This window comes from Schistocerca piceifrons, chromosome 4 (genome assembly GCF_021461385.2).
Source record: "Schistocerca piceifrons isolate TAMUIC-IGC-003096 chromosome 4, iqSchPice1.1, whole genome shotgun sequence".
NCBI lineage: Eukaryota > Metazoa > Arthropoda > Insecta > Orthoptera > Acrididae > Schistocerca > Schistocerca piceifrons.
Window position 1 is genome coordinate 716,061,006 of NC_060141.1, and position 23,133 is coordinate 716,084,138.

The 23,133-nt window shown below is 43.3% G+C and overlaps 1 protein-coding gene and 1 pseudogene across 1 annotated transcript in view; both read right to left on the bottom strand.

The window, feature by feature from the left end:
* Window positions 1–618: 618 nt before the first annotated feature.
* Window positions 619–737, bottom strand: LOC124796909 (annotated as a pseudogene).
* Window positions 738–4,910: 4,173 nt separating this feature from the next.
* Window positions 4,911–23,133, bottom strand: part of LOC124796130 — a 55,077-nt gene continuing 36,854 nt past the window's right edge. Inside the window, exons 3-5 of the mRNA XM_047260221.1 lie at window positions 9,987–10,112; window positions 9,271–9,408; window positions 4,911–7,527 (exon numbers count right to left, since the gene is read on the bottom strand). Of these exons, the coding sequence (XP_047116177.1) occupies window positions 7,309–7,527; window positions 9,271–9,408; window positions 9,987–10,112 (483 nt within the window). The 3' untranslated portion in view covers window positions 4,911–7,308. The remainder of the gene's footprint in view (window positions 7,528–9,270; window positions 9,409–9,986; window positions 10,113–23,133) is intronic.

Genomic DNA, 23,133 nt, shown 5'->3' on the forward strand with positions numbered 1-23,133 from the left:
CCGTCCCTTGACTTTACGTGTGACCAGAACTTCCAATAATTTTCTTGTAGATTTTTTGCCAAGATGTGACTGTGAAGGTTATTTTAGGTTTCATTCACAGTTCATGTTATGAATACATGAGTTGCTACTAAGTTTTCGCTATCAGAAACCTACAGCCTTTTGTGTGGCGATACCATTAAATAGAGATTGATATTTGCCTTCTATTACTACTTTACTTGGTATGTTGCCGACATGTGTTGCTAACTGTGTGTAGAGGGGTTTTTTAGACTAGTGCATATTCTTCCAGTTTTCATAAATATAGCAAAAGATGACTGCAGTGTCTGCTACCTACCAATGAAGACCCAAAATAAAGAAAACTACAAGCAAAACTGTTACATTGAATTAAAAAAACACTCAAGTCTGCAAAAATTCCAGCACCTAGTGAGAATGCACTCCGTCTTCAGTCCACCAGGACCATCCGACCGCCGTGTCATCCTCAGTGGAGGATGCGTATAGGAGGGGCGTGGGGTCAGCACACCGCTCTCCCGGCCGTTATGATGGTATTCTTGACCAAAGCCGCTACTATTCGGCCGAGTAGCTCCTCAATTGGTATCAAGAGGCTGAGTGCACCCCGAAAAATGGCAACAGCGCATGGCCGCCTGGAATGTCACCCATCCAAGTGCCGACCACGCCCGACAGCGCTTAACTTCGGTGATCTCAAGGGGAACCGGTGTATCCACTGCGGCAAGGCCGTTGCCACCTGGTGAAAATGGCCGAACTGAATCCAAACTCGGAGACTTTATAAAACAGCGTATTAGCATTTAGTGAATTCAGTGAATGGAAGATGGCCAACATACTGACGAGTACATCCGTATCTGCATCTACTTCTACATGGATACTCTGCAAATCACGTTTAAGTGCCTGGCAGAGTTTGTCGCACCACCTTCACAATTCTCTATTATTCAAGTCTCGTATGGCGCGCAGAAAGAACGAACACCTATATCTTTCCCTACGAGCTCTGATTTCCCTTATTTTATCCTGGTCATCGTTTCTCCCTATGTAGGTGGGTGTCAACAAAGTATTTTCGCATACGGAAGAGAAAGCTGGTGATGGAAATTTCGTGAGAAGATTTCACCGCAACGAAAAACGCTTTCTTTTAATGACGTCCACCCCAAATCCTCTATCATTTCAGTGACACTCTCTCCCATATTTCGCGATAATACAAAACGTGCTGCCCTTCTTTGAACTTATTCGATTTACTCCGCCAGTCCTGTCTGGTAACGATCTCACACCGTGAACCAGTTTTCTAAAAGAGGACGGACAAGCATTGTGTAGGCAGTTCCCTTAGTAGATCTGTTACATTTTCCAAGTGTCCTGCCAATAAAACGCAGTCTTTGGTTAGCCTTCCCCAAAGCACTTTCGATGTGTTTCTTCCAATTTAAGTTGTCCGTAATTATAATTCCTACGTATTTAGTTGAATTTACGGCCTTTAGATTTGACTGATTTATCGTGTAACCGAAGTTTAACGAATTCCTTTTAGTACTCATGTGGATGACCTCACACTTTTCGTTATTCAGGGTTAACTGCCAATTTTCGCACCATTCAGATATCTTTTCTAAATCGTTTTACAATTTGTTTTGATCTTCTGATGACTTTATTAGTCGATAAACGACAGCGTCATCTGCAAACAACCTAAGACGGCTGCTCAGATTGTCTCCCAAATCGTTTACATAGATAAGGAACAGCAAAGGGACTATAACACTACCTTGGGGAACGTAAGAAATCACTTCTGTTTTACTCAATGACTTTCTGTCAATTACTGTGAACTGTGAACAAATCCAGTCACATAACCGAGACAATATTCCATAAGCACGCAATTGCACTACAAGCCACTTGTGTGGTACAGTGTCAAAAGCCTGATCTGACATCACATTGTCAACAGCACTCAACATTTCATGCAAATAAGGAGCCAGTTGTGTTTCACAAGAATGATGTTTTCTAAACCCATGTTGACTGTGTGTCAATAGACCGTTTTGTTCAAGGTAATTCATAATGTTCAAACACAATATATGATCTGTAACACACAATATGACCCAAGCTTGGAATGATTGACATCTTGTGATAGAGTGTACAGCTTGATGTACAATACTGGCAGAGGGCTTAATTTCTGCAACAAGTGTGGACCATTTTGCATGGCTGGCTCCAGGTCTTTTGTGGTATGGATTGATGTGCGACATGCTGAGAAACAATTGCCATTTCCAACGATAATCAGGAAGTAACTGCTGTTGACAGTGTAAATCTGTGTGTGCATATGACTTCCCCTCCACCTTGTCCAATGAATATTGGAGGTCTTAAATCTGTTAAGACACTATGTTGGTAATCACACTTGTAGAATGCAACTTTGAGTGGCATTTAGCGAAAAAACAAAATGTGATGGCTTGGGACTGTCTCATAAATCTCTTAAGATAACACCTAACTAATTTCCTTCTAAAATATGTAGTTGATTTTCTTCCACACCCTTCTCCAGTCCGATAGCATGCTCACTCCTTATTGACCGCATTACCAACAAGATGCTAATTTTTCATTTGGATTCCTAAATATTATGGACCATAATGTTGAGGAAGTCTGAGAGACCAAAACACTCAGTTTCCTTCAGGCAACCCCATATGCCATATTTCATGATAATACCTGGTTACACATAGAAAGTGTAAGTATACAAAGAACACCATATTACTTGTCAAATATGTCTGGGATACTGTATCAGTAGTCAGTCTGTTGTGAATTTTTTCCAGCAACCACCGTTGATTCTTCGCAGAGGTACTGAAGCATTCAGTGAATTCTTGAATCCTGAAGTTTGCTCTCTGATTCTAATTGTGTATACTATTAAGTACCTAATCTGTGGAATATTTTTTGTTTCAGTCAAATGTATCCTTCTTGTGTTGTAATTCTCATAAACACAACTGTACTTCAGTATGTGGAACAATGAAAGCCACCTCTGCCATGATGATAAAGAAATTTGTTGATGTATTTTCTGGTGCTCATCACAAAATATTTATAGTAAAATGAGCAGGTGGAGAACAGTTCAGCCTGTCTACTTACCTAATAATCATACGTTCACTTCTGCTACAGTGAAGCACTACCACCCAATCCAGCACAAACTTCCAGCGTTCACCTACAAAAATTCAAATTGTCCATGCTTCTATGGACATACTCATACTGTTTACAATCCTAAAACAGTAGTATATAAGTGTTCTATATGTCACCACTATGTACTTTCCAACTGCAAGATAATATGTGTTCAGAATAAGTGTAGAAGATGGTTAACTGGTTCGGAAACAACAGAACCCATTAGCTTTACTCATATTGCCAGGCAAAGTTGAGTCTTGTACCAAATTCACTGATTTTCTGTTTTGATTTGCTGATATCATGTTCCAGAAAATTAACTTTACTTACACATATCCTTTTAACATCCACATAATCATCCTATGGGTCACAGCATGTGTCAAAGTTGATCTTCACTGTGATGAGCTATGAGACAAATATTCTGTGTGGTTTGCAGGAGCCCCATATGCGCCAGTGCTATTCTGGCAACATCCGTGTGCAGCTGTAGGTAATGTATCTGAAATTGGCTCTTGGCTAAGGTCCTTATTTCATCATTGAGGTCCTTTGACAAAGATTTTATAAAAGCTAGTACCACACTCTGAACTTAAAAGCGTCCCAGAACAACATCGAAGATTTTTTTAAATGTCGTTTTTAAAGATGTTCAATGAAGGTACTGTATAGTGTGATATAAGCGTAAGACAGTGGATAATGGCTGGTGACTCAATACCCCTTCCAGGAACGTAATTATTAGTAGCAGAGTAATCATGTAGATAAGGTACCGAATGCTTTTCACATCCACAAATGTATTTTGAACAATCTGTCAAGTCAGCACTACCAGCTTGCACAGCCAAGTGACTGAACTGCACATTCCCTGTGTTTGGGACACCTTTATTACCCCACCACACATGAAAACTAAATGCAAATCATCCAGTACCACAAATAAATGTTTAGTTTTTAGCACCACAATTCTAGTATCATGGCAGTGACTTATCTTTCCCAACATCCTTGGCCATTGGACATTACCTGCAATAGTACCAATAATTTCTAGTGGACACCGCTCAAATTTTATCAAATACTGCCCCATCTTCTCCACAGAAAAGGGCTTCATGTTATCTACACTGAACAACAGCCCTGTCCTTGTTCACAGTTTGCCTGCTGCCAAAAGCCAAGAGACCCAAAGTTCTCTGCTGGTGAAAATTCCAGTCATGATGTGCTTTCAGTGTTGCATCCCTCAGTGTGCACCACTTTTTAAGAAGTATACAGAAATGTATGTAGTGTAGACCATCATAACATGGCATAGTAAAATTTTCGTAATCCTCATTCTTCATAAATGTGCAATATTACCTTACCAAAAATAACATACTGTTTATGATTCCACATTTTTTGGTGTTGTTGGAAAATAAGTTGTCAGATATGTGAACAAGGATTTCAGTAAAGAAGCACAGTCTTGCTGAAGTCAGTATTAATCAGAAAATTCGAAAATATCATGGAAATTAGAACACGCACTTCATGCTCTGAAAAATCTCCTGAATAGATTTGCCACTCCAGTGCTACAGTCTCCATCTTTCAACCTGAAAAGATATGAGTATGGAACATCACATGGTATTTTAAAGTCGTGTGATGGAGCCAATAGTTTCCACTATGGTAAGTAGTTTGATGACCAAGAAAAGTAGCAGAGGCATAACATAAAGAAATGACTATGTTGTGAATTAACTCTTTCATTTCTTTTAGCCAAATAGTTCCTTCATAATTAACACTATGGCAAATGTTTAAACAAGAACACATGGGGATTCCATGTAAACAGATTAGAGTGAACAAAAAGCACAACATTCCTTTAAAAATAATAAATATATTTTCATATCACAGCCATGTTTTCAAACAGTCATTATACACTGTTCAGTATTTTTACACAGAATGCACAGGAGGCATAAAATTTCTTGAATGATAACCACAAAATGCAGGCTAATGTACAAAAATTTCCATCTCTAATATGAGGCTTTCAGCTAACTATTCTATGCAACCGGACATAAAAATAAATATAGGAACAAGTAAAAAATGTTCTATGCCAACTATAACATTACATAGATCAACTGGAAAAAGCTTTTGACTGAAAAACAGTTCCTCATATCCAAATAATTACCTTCTTGAAATACCACATGACCTTCTTAACTAGTTCATAGTTATTCAGTATACATTATTAGTCCACAATTACACAGTATACATCAGTTCCCAAGTTAAATCAAGATACTAGAAGACAGGAAAAATTCAGTCTCCTTTACTTAGACCTTTTACTTGTCTCTTTATGTCTTGAACTACCAAATAAATTGCACGTGCTTTGAATCCATTCTCTTTTTCACTTCTCATACCAGGCTGTCAGTTCCGCTTAAAATCCCCGAACTAAGACATAAACCTACACCGTACTGGACAAGAACTGTAAAACTACATGACAGCTGAAGGACACTAGCTATTCCGAGTATAATTGTGCACAGACCATTCCTCCCAGTGCTGCATTCCTAAATGCAATGCACTGAGATGCGACACCAGCAAGACTGCCACCGGGCACAAGCTGATACCAAAAAGAAAGCGAAGGACCACCTGATGTCACTGAATATCTACATTTAAAGCAGTTTTCATATATGACTATTCACATAGGTAAGTTTAGAGTTTTCACAAAGAGATGTCATAATCCCAGGTGTCCAGTGAATGTGTAAGTTAACAACTGTCAACACTTTTGGAGAAACATTACACCAGTTAAGTAAAAATAGCACAGTGTTGCTAGGTGACAGTCTTGCACACATTATAATAGCTCAATTTTACAACAACTATTTATACAGCAAATTGGAAAATTAATCTTGCTTTCATTAAAATAGTCCTTTTTACATTTTATAGTAGTGACACTAAGCATAAATAAATAAAGAAATAAATTACGAAAATATAAATATATTCGGCTAAGTATGGCTTCGCTTAAAATAGCACGAATTGTGACTTTTTTAACATTCTTTTACATAACTAGAGTTTAAAATAACCAAATTTAAATTAACAAAATAAATAACTCATCACAATATTCATAAATTAGTCTTACATTCTAGGAAAGTCTAATACTGTACAAAACCATACCACAGATACAAACACACAGAGACTCTCACACATGAGAATATGCCTACTGGCAGCTACACAACTTTTTATCAGAATCACAAGAGGAATTAAGTAAATATTTAACCTGTCACAGGGACATACATAAATACATCAAGTGTCATACATAAATATGATTTACAGGGACTGCACACCATAGATTTACTTTTATAAGGAACGAAGGCAGACATCTGTCAGGGCTATATTATCACTGTAGCTAATATGTTGCAGCACTCCAACAATTCCAGCAAAGTCCTTTATGCTACACCTGTGAAAGATCACAGGCATTTCATTAGTGCCCACTGAATCATTAGTGCTGGAATTTCAGTAATGCCACAGGGATAGCCTATCTTCTGTTAGAACATATGTAAACAACATCTCTTATGAAAGAATACTTCAACATGAGTTTTGTGACTCATCCCTTTTGTCCTTAAAAAAAAAAAAAGCAAAGGTTGTGGATCAGTGTCTGCAATAAGTTTCTTCCTGCTTTCAAGATGTGTGCCCAAAAAAACTTAGTTGAATAAAGAAGTAAGGCCCAATTCCATGATAAAATGACATTTATACTGCATCAGTATTTGTCAATCAAAACCTATTGGATCTCATTATGCACTGTTTAAATTAGCATATACCATTCATCTTGTGGAAGGGAGGGTAAAGTTTACAAGTTAAAAGTGATTTTTTTAATGTTCTTATCACTTTTTTCAGTAGGTGTTGGATGTCAGTTCCAGTGTAAGGTGAATCCACCCACCCTCTTACGCTTGTTATTTAGAGCAAACTTTTGGTAAAATACTGAAAAAACTGTTCAAGCAGTGAAAAACACTTAGCTAGAAAAATGAATTGCATCCATTGTCACTGACTTTTTTCCATTTCAGGATTTAAGGGACCAGTCACACACTGGGAGGACAAAACCATTAACTAAGCAATAGAATTTTGTAGCCCACTGCAAATAGCGTACAGTCCCTTACTTATAACAGCAATAAGGTTTCTTTAATGGCTACTTTACATAGACCACACGTGTCAAAATTGGAGTTCCGGGCTTTAGGAACTGTGATGCCACCAGTGTAGGGAAAAGCCGGTAGCATTGGAGACACGGAACTACGCAGAGCCTCCGCAGGCAGGATAGGCGCTAGGATTTGCGAAGTAGTTGATGACAGCATTGGTGTACTTGAGGGCGTTCACGTAGTCACGGTAGATGATCCAGTCACGGGCATCACCTGTCTCCAGCCTCACCGCATCTTCCATGATGTCACGACTCACGCTCTCTGGCAGCTCCACTGACAGCTGCTGCATAACTGTCACCAGCTCGCACAATACCTGTGAAGCAAACAACTCTCATGTCAAGACTTGCACCTCAGCTCTTTACTAATGGTAGATTAGGAGAGGAGTAGTGTGGCTTTAGGAGCTGCAGTTGCTAACATAGAGTAGTTTTAGAAAAATCCAGGAAAAATAGTGTTGTTTTAAATTTGGGGAAGGCTTTTGATAGTGTGGAATGGTATAAAATGCTATTTTCAGGATTCTTCTGTAACACCACATTTCAAAAGCTTTTATTCTCAGCCTGTCTGAACAGCTTATTGTCCACGTTTCACTCCTTATACATCACTGCTCTCGGTAAGTACCTTCACCAATCAAATGCCTAATACTTAAATTTATATTTGCTGTGAACAAATTCCTCTTTTTCAGAAAGGTTTCTCTTGCTATCACCGGTCTGCATTTTATATCCTCTCTATTTCAGCAATTATCACTTATTTTGCTGCTACCTTCACTACCTTTACTGTCTCATTTCCTACTCTAATTCTCCCAATATCACCAAATGTATTCCCACAACATTCCTTACGGTTGTTTTATTTTTATTGATCTGTATCTTATAATCTCAAGACCAGATAAAATCTATGAAAAGTTTTGTACAGGGTACGATTCTGCACCAAATGTGAAGCACAAGACATAGGGGAAGATAAAAATGAAATGATTAGGTCAGGTGGATTAACTGAGAATGGCTCAAAGATGTCTCATAATGAGTAAATGAGAGTAACTGTCTGATCAAATACATATGAGAGGAAGAGAGGGAATGTTTGGGTACATATTACGACATCAGTTGCTCAAAACCGTAGCAGATGGGATGGCAGAGAGAAATGATTGCAGGGGAAGGAATAATACAGAAGACTTGTTTGCTCAAGACAGAATCACATTTCCTTATTAAATACAATTATTATTATTATTATTATTATTATTATCTTGTTGGTGGTTTGGTCTGTCTGTGCAATTAGACAAAAGGCCGTTTGTTTTTATGCCATACACATTTTGCTCTCTTTTATTTATGAGACATAATCAGTGTTGCCCTGGAATTGTACCTCACTGGCCTGTGTACATCAGCAGTGTCTTATTTTTGAAGTTAGTGAGCACACTTCCTTACCATTGTGTGTGTGTGTGTGTGTGTGTGTGTGCGTGTTTTAACATGTGTTAGTTTTGTGTATTTCAAGAAACATATTAAATGTGACCACATCTCCAGTAAGATGATGAAGATGATGATATAATAATAATGCAGATTGTTGATTATGTGACATGGAGTAGTGATGCTGGAATGATGAGGACGACAATTGGCAAGCAACAGGAATTGAGAACTAGAGGAACACCTAAGGCTTACACGAAGCACTTGGACTGGTGTAATAGTGCTAAGTATTCTGATTATGGGTCCAGTATCTCAATGTGCATGAAGTAGAATTATATATTGTATGACTGAATGCATATATGTGTGCCCAAGTTTGGTATTTGGCGTGATGTACAACTTGATCCCATGGAAAAGATTTAAATGTACCAGAGTGGATGGTTCAGCCCCATTTTTTGTAAGTGATACTCAAGACACATACACCTGAGCTTTCATTTTAACCTTCCCTGTGTTAATCTACTTCAGTTTTGCCAACAGATTTCAGAGAACAGACGAAGTTCTGCAGTTTTACATTATGAGCAACTGTGTGTGATTCGGCAGGCCATTGCAAGTGGTGAAGGAAGAGAGTGGTGTCTTAGGCAGTTTTAAGCACACACTACAGTCAAAATACTCACCAGCCGCAGCTCATCCTCGGCTTTTGCGAACTGTTCTGCGAGCACATCGCCTTTGTCCTTCCGGTCCCAGACGATCTGCTCCAAGCCCACTGCGAATCTCTGGATGTTTGTAAATGCTCTGCGGAGAGCTTCCCCCTTCTGAAATCAAAAAAAGACAATTATTTTTCTCCATATAAAGGAGTATATACGAGGTATTGTGGTCCTGCTATAAAAATGCTAACTATGTTGCCACTTAAGTTGTTTGTTGGATATGCGACTCATTTAAATGATACTATGTATTAATAAATCTGCCTTCAAGTCACATTTATACTGTACTTATTTTGCGGATTGCGTCTTGAAAAATGTGGTATCATTAACACCACCACCACCAGCAGGCACATATTTCATTTCTACAACATGCAAAGTTGCAAGTAATCTAATCACTGTCCACCTATAACGCTGTGGTCAGAACCTGACTAGTTTGTTGTTTGGTGCAGAAAACATGTATCAACAGCTTGCATCTGAGTATGCAGTTGCCAGTATCAAATTTCACTGTCACAAATGAGTAAAATACATGTGACTGAAAGCATATTTATTAATGCATTACTTCATTCAATCTAGTTACAAATCACGAAAAAGTAATGGAAAAATTAAATGCGTATTTTACAATTACAAAACGGACATTTTCTTTTGGGCTCGTTAGATGAGACTTATTTTTTAGCGTAAATTGTACACACCTCCAGGCCATTGAAGTGATCGGATGGCAGGCACTCGTCCATATTAGGCAGCTCAGGCAGCCAGGGGTATTTCTTGTCCTTGAATTCACTTTCAATGTCGGAATTACCGTGGAAGACCTCCTTCGACTGCAACAGAACAGAGAACAACGCATAAGAACTTTTCGCCGAGCCAGATCTCTGTAAGACAGTATAAAACACAAGCTCTGAAATGCCGCGCTGAGTAGACCAGAATCGGAGCAAAGCAACACGTTCGTGTACTCTCTGTCTTAAAACGTTGCAGATGAGCACTAGGAAGACCGTGGGAGACATCTAGGTAAGTTCACATTACGGTGGAATTGTCCACGCGCTCTTGGTTCAGGGACGAAAAAAAAAATGTTGTTATGTAGAGCTATTGTTCAATGAAGGGAAGGTAGGTTTCTACTGTCGACATTGCAATGATTTGAAAAGAATCACTAGGTGAGCTAGATAAACAACGTCGTCTTGTAATTTGAAAAAGCACCACAGCACCTGTCAGGCGCCATTTAGTGGGGAGAACACTTCAATACCTAAAATGATGTGTGGGAGTTTACGTTGGCTAACACCTTCCTAACACTGTGACACTACACATGGGCTTTAAATCGAGGTCTTGAAGAATAGGTGTTTGTGAGACAAAATGTGATAATAATTATGTTTCACCAAGATCCCACAAAAAATCAATTCCAACAGAACAACAAGCACGAACTGTCCAGATCGCAGCTAGTTTTCTCGGCTGCGCACGGCACTCGAAACTAAATCGAGACCCGGTCACTGAGCGCTCTGCTCACAACGCCCTCCCGCAGGAGACGACGGCGAGGGGTGGAGAGGAGAGGAGAGTTGCGCCGCTCAAGGGGGATTCCGAAGACGTTCCGAGAATCCTTGGCCCCGCGCCACCCGACGCCCAGGGCGAGCTCCTGTTTGTTCCCTGCTACCTGTGCCTCAGGGGACTTTCCCCGCCGGTTATGCCAACAACTTGAATCCGTTGCTTCTGTGATACACTTTTAATTAGGAAAGAACAGCACCTAACATCATTCGAAGGATTCAACATCTGCACCCTGTGCATCCAATAGGTGTAACAACGTATGTGGATATGAAATGGAATGTCACATAGGTTCAGTCGTAGGTAACAGAGACGGAAGGCTTCACTGGTAGAGTACTAGGGAAAGGTGATCAGTCTAAAAAGGACTCTGGTTACAGAATACTTGTGAGACATGTCAAATAGCGCTAACAAGGAATACCGATCACATGTAAAGACGGGCACAACGAATGGTCGCAGATTTACTTGACTCAAGGGAGAGTGTCACTATAACGGTGAAAAACGTGATCTGGCCGACGCCTGAAGATGTACGCCAAATATCCCGCGAAAGCCAACATATACAATCTCAACAACAAGTATTACGCGAGGAATCAAGGAATATACTACAGCCCCCAACCATCGCCTCTGCAGGAAGCGACAAGACAAAATTACAATAGTTAAACGCGCACATAACTATTCATGCAGTCTTTCTGTCCGCGATCCACACGCGACTGGGTCGCGAAGAAACGCTAAAACGTGGTCCAGTGGAATGCGCAGTCTGTCAAGTAATAATCAGTCTGTTCCTCTCTTCGCGGTTCCTCCATGAAAGACACTTAGGGTAGTACAGTGTTTAATTTCTCGCTTAACACTGGCTTCTGGAAATTTGTAAGTAGGCTTTCACAACCAGTGTCAGCCGTATTTGCTGAGTCCGACACACTTGAGCATTATTTTATGGGGGGATGCACGAATTTCACGTGTATACTCATTTTATTTTTCCGGAGTCGTATCAATGAACCGAAATCTACCACCTGCTTTACACTCGACTGGGCGTATGTGACGATTCCATGTCTTGTCCCCATAAAGTTGCCCCGTCGCTCTATCCAGCGCATCGCAGAGGGTAAGTTCAGTTTCCACCTACACAAAATGATTTTGTGCGACACAGACTCTTTTATTAAAAACGAATGCTTCAAAATCAATGCATTCGTGGTGTTATGTTTGTGATGAATAATAAGGTATATACTCATTTGGATGCTAAGCTGTTGGATTGAGGACAATGGAGAATTACAGAAGAGATCCATCCACAGTGTGAAAGTTTGCTGTGGATTTTTCCATATTGGGAGGGAAAGCTGTTGTGGTAACAGTAAGTGCTGTGTGATATGTCAGTACACAGTGCCGGTAGCAGGATTCTACAGTACGTCCGGGTAGTTCGCGACTTCTCCTCAATGGCTGCAGTGGGCTCTCGCGTAAGAACCTAAATATACGCAGACACAACAGCACGCGGCGGCAACAGAATGCGCAGAGACGTCGCGGAACCTTGAGTCTAGGAAGGGGGGAGGCAAGAGGAGAGGAAGGGGAGTATGGGGTCGAGACGAGGAAAGTGGTGGAGAGGGGCGGCGTGTCTGCAGCCGGTATGCAGATGAAGGGGCAGAGAGTGCAGTTCTGCGTAGAGCGGCGCGACTTCACGGAAGGCGGCGGCCGCTTCTCGGAGTGACCGCTGCGGAGACCGGGAGGAGAGGAGAGCGTGGCCCTGGAACGGAGTCACGCGACCGCGGGGCGCCCCCCCACAGGCGGATTTGAAAAACGAGACCCGACCAGCCCGGCCGCACAAGAAGCGAAACGAGCCGCGCCGTCCGCAGTGTGATTGCCTTACGACATAATTGTCGCTGATTATTCCGGCAGGTTTTTTTCACGCCGCGACCGCTTCTCGTCCCCGCCCTCCCTGCTGTGGCCGACAGACTCGTCGTGTGTAGACGCCACTCTCCCCGGGCTGCCGCGCCAAGAGGACACAGTCGCTACTACAACATCAGTGAGCCAGAGTAGACTCATCGCTAATAGGCTACGAATCCACAATATAAAACAATGTAATGTGCGTACATCCGATAATGAAGGGTAAAGCTTTTAGGTTGTTAGACAGCGTCATGTTCCTCTTTAGTTTCTTCTTAAACAATCGACATTTCGCCCCCTCTGCTGGATTCTTCTCGGGATTTTCTGGCGCTTCCAGATCGCTGGAAAGAAGACATCGAAGAAGAACCCAGCAGGGGAATTAAAACATCGATTGTGTAAGAAAAAATTGGCAGGAACATGACGCGGGCTAACAATCTAAACTATTTTACCTTCAGTAACGACATACTTACATGGACGAGATAATGTTAGACTACACAATCGCCATTCTGTCTCTGCGTCCTACCATCTAGTGCTATGCCTGCAATAATATTAAGTTACATGCCTATAATTTATACCAATTTAGGTTTACACTAATAGCTTTCTAAAGACATGTTGGTCGACGAAATCGGATGAAGCGTTTACATTTTGGAAATTCGTTGCTGATAACGTCCGCACCCCAATAGCTGAGTGGTCAGCGCGACAGAATGCCGCTCCTAAGGGCCGGGGTTCCAATCCCGGCTGGGTCGGAGATTTTCTCCGCTCAGGGACTGGGTGTTGTGTTGTCCTATTCATCATCGCAAGTTGCCGAAGTGTCGTCATATCGAAAGGCTTGCACCCGACGAACGGTCTACGCGACGGGAGGCCCTAGTCACACGACATTAATTTTTATTAATAATTTAACGTGGAGTGACCACACAACTCACACCGACGGGAAAGCAGACGCGAAACTAAGATTTGTTGGAATATTCTAATGTACTTGAATTCACATTAAAGTCTCTGTAAGTCGATCTATATACAGATAGTTGTGGGTCCTCGGCTGTTCAGCAAAAAATGTCGAATCAAAACACCTACAGGGATATAAATTTCCAGTTGTTATTTTACTTGAGCAACCAGTTTCAGCGCTACATTACGCTATCTTCAGGCCCCTTACCGACGCGTAGGGAGAATCCCACCTCTGATCCAGTCAAAATTGGGGCCAGCATTCAGAGACTGGTACCCGCAGATTTTTGACTCTGTGATGCCTTCGATCATCACTTGCCTCTATTCTGACTGCACCAGAGGTGGTATTCTTCCTACGCGTCGGTCAGGGGTCCTGACGATGGCGTAATGTAGCGCTGAAACTGGTTGTTCAAATAAAATAACTGGAAATTTAGATGGCTGAAGGTGTTTTGATGCGATGTTTTACATTGAATTCATATACGGACTCAATTACTCACTGGTCCCTCGTTCAACTAATTCTCGAGACTAGTTCGTCGCTCTGAGATCCGCATGATGTCGGATTAACAGGAGAGTTAGAAGTGAAGAAACTAATCCTGGTTCATCACGTGGCTCGACTACCACGACAGAAGAAAGCATCAGCGACCCCTTTGTTCATACGTCAGTTCTACTTTTGCAAGTCGGCAAATAACGGGCGCAGACTGCCAGCCCTATGAGAGCGAAGCTGCGCTTCTTCCCCGCAACTCTCCTCCGTCCTCGGGCGGTGTATGTTAACGTTTGTTAACGCCCGTGGCCAACCGCCACGATAAGCGTCCACACTATACAGGGTATTCGGAAATTCCCGTTACAAACTTGTAGGACTAGTAAACGGAGTGAGTACATCATATTTTGAACAGGAACGTACTGTTTCCGTTCTACGACCGTTTCAATTCAGATCGTCTGCTGAGGAGTGAGAAAAGTCTCAGAGTTGCTTGCTTACGTTTGCTTTCGAACTGATACCTAATAATTGTACTGTGTCACGCCTACTTCAATTCCTCGAGCAGAAGTGGATGAGTGAAACAACGGAATGACTTGAAACCATACGTACTTACTCTCCTCTACAAGTCCTAGAAGTTTGTAACGTGAATTTCCGAAAGCTCTGTATAGTGTAGAAGCTGCGGTATTTAAAGTGCTTGTGAGCTGATGAGTTCACTCAAATGCACCGGTAGGATTCGCGGCTATGACCCTCTGCCAAAGTGTGGAGTATTAATGGATTAGGTGGCTAGGTTGTCGCCTCGTTAGCAGCGGGGACTGGTGCAGGTACAGGCACGGCAAGGGCGCGTTCGTGCCGGCAGCTGTCGCCACGGGCTGTCGCAATTAGGAGCGACCTGTCCACTGCTGCGCTCTGTGATTAGGCCGTTCGCTAAGGCTCTCATTACGCGCCGGCGGGATAAATTATGTTTCATTAGAGCACGCCACGGCCCGGCGTCAGTACAGTACGGCCGTTTTGCGCGCATGCGTGCGACGCGGAGGAGCAGAAAACTACACAAAAACAAAAAAGGGTCCAGGGTAGGGAAGGCAGCGAGGATGGAAATCCGGAGCAGTGCCGCAGGCGCGAGACATCGCGAGTGGCGGACGGACGCTGTTCTCGCTTCTGGCCCACGACCTGACTGCGACATCGGGATAGACTCAAATCACCACCTCAGCTGCTCGTTATAAAATGTATTAATTTTCCCTACCAGCTGCATTCATCGATTATCATCATGTGGCAAGTGCCTGGAACCTTGTCAGGTGCTTCGGCAGAATGTAGCTCTATAGCTAATCTCATTGTACAATGCCGTTAAGTGTAAATATCATCGTAACGTAGGAACGAAACGGCATTTGTCCCCGATGGCATTACATCATAAGGCCAGATACAGAACTATTACTACTGAAACTCTCTCGATACATGCCAAAGCACTCGAAGCACTTGTCACGTCGTATTCCCCAAACGCAACTGGTACTTAAATGAAAAATTTCCTGAGCATCAGCTGAGAGGAGATTTACATACGTCTTCAAAGTATCAACAGCTGTAGTAAAGCATATATGTGGAACATGAATGAAGTATTTCATGTCTTGGAAACTACTGAGTGAGATTTCTGTACATGACATTTACGATTGCCTTCCTACACAGGAAGTTGTTACCAGGAGTTTCGGAGCTAAATAACGTTGTTTCGCACAAGCACTAAGATATTTCGCTGTGACAGTTAACACTTTCCTAGAGCCTTCTACCAACAGTCGAATTGTTTGCCCGAAAACGAGCAAGTGCTTCACGGAAATATCGCGGTGTACTGCGACAATATCCGCGCGTCTATGCAGCAAATTCAAATGTCGTTAAGAGCCACTCCTTTTCGATTACTGACTGTGGGGTTTCGACGCTTAGACCACGGATGGGTAGCTACAAAACCACTAAAAGGCTAGTTCCTTGCTTTTTTTGTCACGGTCTTCCGGATGACAGCGTGCAGCGCCCAATGCAACCCACCCTTTGCCTGTGCCTCGACGTGTACGTCGCTGCGCCACAGGACTTCAGAGCGCAATATCAGTCCGTCCGTAGCATGTGGGATAAAATGATCTGAATAGGTGAAGAACGCAAGCGGTGTGTTGGCGTGATGAGAACGAAGGCACGACTTTGGCCCCAGCGGCGGAGGCGTTCAGTATGTTTGAGAGCGTGTGTTTGGCGTTAGCTCGTCCCCCGGGCCACGCACAATGGGCGCCGCGTGGTGCCGAGGAGCTGGCCACCGGAAGCCCGCTTCCTCCGCGTCTTCTTCCGACGACCAGCCCGCGCTGTCGCCACTACTTCCACCGTGCGCAGCACATGCTCACCGTCTCCTTTACACGTACAGGTTGCGGCGCACCCCGTATCTTACACTTTCATATATCTCCCAGGACAGCAATAAAACTTTTAAAGAATCTCATCCGCACTGATGTCAGTCTGAGCTACATATGAATTACGTTTTCAGAGCTTCTTAAGACTGATTGTAACCGATATGGTACTGAGTCTGGATTAAGAAATGGAAAAAAAGACAAGTGATGCCCTTAGGCTGTTACGAATAAATGGCGGAAGATGTGTGTGTTCGTCGTACTTGTGTAACTAGGAAAAGGACTTTATACAATGAAATGCACAACACTTGCGGAGAGCGTGTCCTAGTCTGGAAGATTTCTAAGGAAACAAGTTATTTAATAATTTACATTCCACTGAACAAAAAAATCTTTTTGAAACGGAATGACAGAGGAAATCAAAATTGGAAGATGAATGTTGCTACGGTGCATTTTACTATCGATCTTGTTCAACAGTCATTCGGCAGCGATAGGCAGAATCGTACAAGAGAGGAAGAGGTACATAAGTGGGAGGAAATAAAGTGCATACAGTTTCTTCGTGATGCGACGTTATTGGCTCAAGATGTGAGGACAATCAGTGGCAGTTCAAAAGAACTGAGAAACACCTGTGAACAACAGGGTATGAAGATGTACCCATTTGTTATTGCCAGGGAAAAAAGGGAAGATAAATTCAAGGATTGGGACAGTAATTGGTAACGCACGACAATATTTTTTGATATTTGAAACCTTAACAACAAGTGAAAACAATAGCAACGACAAAGGATACTTTTAGAGAAACACAGAAAATTATGCATGAGTCCTTCGATAAGAAGCAGTGTGTAGCCTTCCATGGTCTGAAAAGCGCGCGCGCACGCACCCCCCCCCCCCCCCCCCCCACACACACACACACAGAGTCAAATCGGTAAGAGTAGTGTATGAAAGCTTCTGAAGTGTGAATATCGCGAAAGACACAAGGTATTAAAATGGTGGAGGAGGAAAAGATAATTGCTAAGGTCAGTCAAGATTCAGGACAAAATCTCGCTGGGTTACAATGAAACAGATACTATAATAATTCATATTTTAGAAGAACTGTAAATGGGCGATGGGCGTAAGGTTATAGGACACAGCAGAAGTCAGCTAATAATATGATCACTATAAACTCGCCAAAGTAGGAAACTAAAACCTTGGTGGACATGAGGCACGGAGACCTTGCTGCGAAAGATGTGCCGCTACGGAAAGAGCACGAGTGATGATGACGGTATAATAATGTCACCGGAACAGGGAGCACGCCTACCCGAAAAGATGCTGAGCAGCGACAATCTGGAAATTTTACTCGAGAGCTCTTATCCGGATGCACGTAACTTGGCGATGTTAAAATACAAAAGTAAACTATTTTGTGTACGTTGGCCCGCAGATTGTCATGTGTTCCCCGAAGTCTTTTTCGTGAGGTTTTCATTGGCAGCGCCGGCGCATACTAAGCCATGGGACGTGACTGCAGGCGGCCGAGCAGGGCTTTTGCGCTGCAGTCGAGATTCACCCGTAGAGGAGGTGCATCAGCGCAGACAATGCGCGGCATCGCGAGCTGACAAAGGCAGCCGCAGAGGCAGCGGCAGGCGGTCGCTGCTTCCTCGTTACGTAAGCGCAGCATCCGTGGCCTTCAGCACGGAATGATGGCAAGCCTCGCGACACCTCATGCAAGGCACAAGTGCTGCGCGCCTTCCAGCTAGAGGCGCTACTCGTATTTCTCTCCTCCGCAGTTTAATGCTGTAACCCACGTATAGCGGCGAGCCTGTCGAAGATATAGCATCTGTGCCACGCGAAACGCTCGGTGAAGCAAATTAATGTAACGAGTAATCATAGCGTTTACTGCCGATATTTGCAAAAAAGAAGGGGAAATTACATCTAAAAAACAAACGCTTTTTGAAGCACTGGATGAAAGGTTACAATCGCGACTTAAAGCCTTCATTCAACGCGACGCGGTTGTTGAATGGTACACGGTCTATACCAGACCGCTTTTCTAACTTATTCAGTGTTTAATTTCTACAACACGACTCTTCTCTTTAATCTCAGTCAACTGATATGACACCTCTTAAGCCTAGCTTTTCCCAGTGCGAAAGCAAAATCGTTTGTGGAAGTTGTAAGGAGGAGTCCAATGAATCACAACTCGATGGAAGAAACAAATAGCAGAATTACTCGTTGGCAATGAGACCCCGAGAGGGAGGTGCGCGGAAAGAGTTTTTCTGCCACGTGCACAATATCACTTTTGCACGCAGCATGTAGCATTCGTATTGTAGGGTATCTCTTGTGTGTGTAGTGTGGTACCATATTCAAGTTGTATGATGAAGAGAGAACGGAGAGGGGATGAAACCCGGTACCGACATATACCCAACTCAAATGGTGCAAATGGCTCTGAGCACTATGGGACATCTGACGTCATCAGTCCCCTAGAATTTAGAACTACTTAAACCTAACTAACGTAAGAACATCACTCACATCCATGCCCGGGGGAGAATTCGAACCTGCGACCGTAGCGGTCACGCGGTTCCAGACTGAAGCGCCTAGAACCGCTCCGCCACAGCGGCCGGCTATACCCCACTCCTCTTGAATAGTAGTAAGGAAGCCGCTGGACTTAGCGTCCTATCCGACGGACGGATTACCACCAACAGTGTCACATTCCCTCGCTTCATGACACATTGCATACAGGTTTGCAATTTAATCCAGGACACTGGGGCAAAGTTTGGTGATCAGGGACTTCCGACCACCACTACTCCTTCCCTTGCTGGCCAAATACAGCCGGTGAATACTTCTTTCCCCAGCAGGATTCGAACAGACTATCTCCAAGCCGAGCGTTACTTCATGCGTATTATTATAGCCTACGTAATGAAGTATTTTTCGAGACAGGTGCCATGTAAGCATATTCTCATCTTATTATTTCTTTTCCTCGAGAGCCCGTAAACTACATTTCAAAGGCATACGCCATTGTAGGTGTTGCAATTCTAATAACAGTTCAATTATTAGTGGGGATACAGGGTTTCATTTGAAATTACTTCGCATGTTCCTCAATCATAATTTTCTGTGTTAAGAGCCCATCCAGATGTCAGTGGGTTGTGGGCCGTTGTGGCGATGCGATACGCCGCGGTCACGTGCAGGTGGACAAACAGCGCTAAATTAGACGAGCGGTCCCAGCATAAGGCGACACCCGGCCCGACGCGGGCGACAGCGCCTTATTCGGTGCAGGCGTGCAGTGATACTGTATTCTGTTTACGCCCGCACAGCGCTACGTGACTCAGCGTGCTGCCGCAGCACGGCTAGGGCGGCGGGCGCTTTTCCACGCCACCCCGCAAACAGTCTGCACAAGCGCACACGGCTCACTAGCCTACTTAAGACACTAGCTCTACACTCCCCAGGTCTGAAATCTTATTGACCGCTAATACAAGGCACGTTCTCCACCAAACACGCTTTAGTACATACGTGGTCAGTAGGGAAACGCGATAGGATCATTACTGTTCTTGTTATACTTTTATTAAAGTATTAAAGACTTATTAGTCAGTGGTAGCGTCAGCTGCAGTCTGAGGCAGTTACCCTCGCTGTTGAAGCATTCATTAGTCCTGAGACTGGTTTGATGGAACTCTACACGTGCAATATATCCCGTAGGAGTCTTCATCTCTGCATAACTGCTGCAACCTACTTGCATCTGTCTGGTCTTCCTATTCGACCCATCACTCAAGCATCCGCGTGCGCGCCCACACACACAAACACACACACCTACATCCATTAATAAATTACCTATTCCTTGACGCCTCCGCCTATGTCCCATCAATTATCTCTTCTTTTAATCCGCCATACATCTAGCTACATAGTTTTCAGAGTTGTTTTGCACTTCCACGTTTCAGAATCATCTATTCTCTTCCTGTGTGTGCTGATTATAGTCACCGAGCGAGGTGGGCAGTGGTAAAACATTAGACTCACATTTGGGAAGAGAGCGGTTCAGATCTCCGTCTGGTCATCCAAATTTACCTTTCCTGAGGCTTCCCACACTCAATTAAGGTAAATCCCGGGGTGGGATTCCTTTCAAGAGGACACGGTCTATTTTGTTGCCCAATTGGAGCTCGTGTTTCATCTCTAATAACTTCATCGTTGACGGGACGTTAACTCTAATCTTCGTTCCCTTCTTTTTTTGTCTATCATCCACGTTTCACTCCCATGTAAGGCTACACTCCACACAAAAGCTTTCAGGAAAGGTTTCTTAACACTGTAAGCCGTATTATGTGTCAACAAATTTTTCTCTTCCAGGAAAGTTTTTCTAACTTCTGCATTTAATATCCTCTCGGAATAAAAATTGCATATTCGTACAGACAAAATATCAACATGGGGCTAAGAATAGATACCAGTCCCTAATGTGGACGAATATCTGTCTGTGTACTTCGCAACGAGGGAAAAATCATGGACATTGTTTGTGTTACTCCATATCGTTCCACAGACCTTTCCAAACAATCACATCGCTGGAGTTGACATATTGGCAAGCTACAATGCCTGTTCTCTATCTAAATATGAGCGGCAGACACAGTTTTTATCATTATTGCAGTTACTGGTGGCATAAACACGCTGAAACACGTTAGAAGTTTTTGAGAGAGATATGTCGAGTTCCTGGATGGTATCTAAAACCACAGGTTTAGCGAAAATAGTATGCAGCGTCCGCCGAGGAAACATTCATACAGTACAACACCGAAACCGTGGAACACGGATTCTGAACGGCTGTCAATCCACAAAGCACGAAATTCAGAGTCGTTTTTGGCCGTACGGAGTAGTATGCAGGTTGTCTGCCGACAAAACAACAAGGTATTCGTCTCAAGTTTTTTTTTACTACGTGCGCTCCTTTCAAAACGAAAAACGATACAAGGAAGACGGAGTAAGGTCCTCTGTTTGGACAGCGTCCGTGGTAGGGGAGGCAGGCCAATTAAGGAGAATGGTTTGAGAAGAAAACAGGGCGAGCGAGGCGCGTCATTAGAAGCCGCCGACACGCGAGCCGCGAGCCCGCAGCGTCGAGCGGCGCACCGCACCGAAGGCAATTACTGCTCGCACCTCCCACCTGGTGCTCTGACACTGCCGGCTTGTCAGCGGGCACTGAATACCAGTGTGCACTGCCGTGCTTTACATTTCGGCAGCTTGCGCGTAAACGTGGGCGTTTGTTTGCTCACGTGATTATTCAGCTCCTCTTCTAAGACTAGACGTATTACGTAGAACAGAAAATTCCAAATTGGTCACAGCAAATTGGACAGCGTATTTCTCTATCAGCAATCAGCTTTGCGAATCGTACGACACAGAATCGATTTAATATTTCTCCGACAATGTTACCACTTCCTATTAGTATGCCTGAACGTGCGAATTTGTTGGTAGCAAACGAACTAATTTCGCATTTCATACCTCAGTATATTCAGTAAATCATGATGTGCATTACACACAGATTAGACAATTTAACTGCAACTGAAATTCTCACAGCCTATTCACAGATGTCGCAGTTTTACACAGGGGTGAGACGTTAGTAAACTGTCGAGAAATACAGCAAGCCTAGCATATTATCAGTGTTTGGCGCAAAGACTGACAGTTGGGGGTCACAGAAATACTAAACAATCTACAATGGTCATAACATTTAGCACAAAATTCGGAAAAAGGTTAGCGATCGTTTTTAGCAATTACATCACATAATTTTGAGTGTAGATTGTTATTAAACTTCTTTTATTGAAGTTTGTCAGCTTCAGGTCACACAAATATTATTAGAAAGTCATCAGGTGACCTACAAAAAAAAAAAAAAAATGGCGAATAATAAGTATCTTTCCGTCTTTTTAAACAACCCATCTGCCGATGTCCCAAGAAGTCGAAACGGGATATGACGCCATTTATAAGGCCCGACGCTGAAAAAAATAGAATAAAAATTTTTGTTCACATGACGACCACTATGTTTCCCTTAGGCAGTACGCCCTAACCTGCTGAGTCGCAGTTACTTCATTTAAAATATTCCTTATCGCGTATTTCGGAACGCGCTGTAAGAAAAATTATAAAATAAAATAATTGCGATCTAAAAAACAATTATCTGTGTAAAATCGCCAACGGTACAAGACCGTCGTCGCTTATCGCGTACGTGGTTCTGAAAATTGCTATACGAGTTAACTGATCGCTCGGGTGGGTTAGAGATTACATTCGGTACTCGAAGCAGCCTCCCACGAAAGATATGTTTAACATAAACATATGCAGAAGGGAAAACGATTCTGGTCGGCTAGACTGTGACTGCAGCGCCAGCACACCGTGTCGTGGTTTAGTGGCCGCAGAGGCCCGTGTGTACGCTAGTTGGAAGAGCGCGGCCTAGGTGTGAGTACACCGCGGCTGTCGCGAGGGCGGCGCTTTCCCAAGCGCACGGGCGGGCTCGGTTTGACCCGTCACATGGCTCCTCCCAGCCACGCCGGTATCGGCCGCCGCATCGCCACACGCCCGCCGAGGTGGCCGACCCCTACAGTTTCTCACGTACCCCGCAGTTCGCGTCAGCCCGAGGTGACGCTACGTCAAACGCGCGAGCGACACTGCGGCTTCGCTCTACTCTACGCGAGCTAGTTTTCGGGGAATTCCGCAGTGTCCTTTAAAATCATTATTTCGTCACAGCAGTTTTCGATTTAATATCTCGGGCAA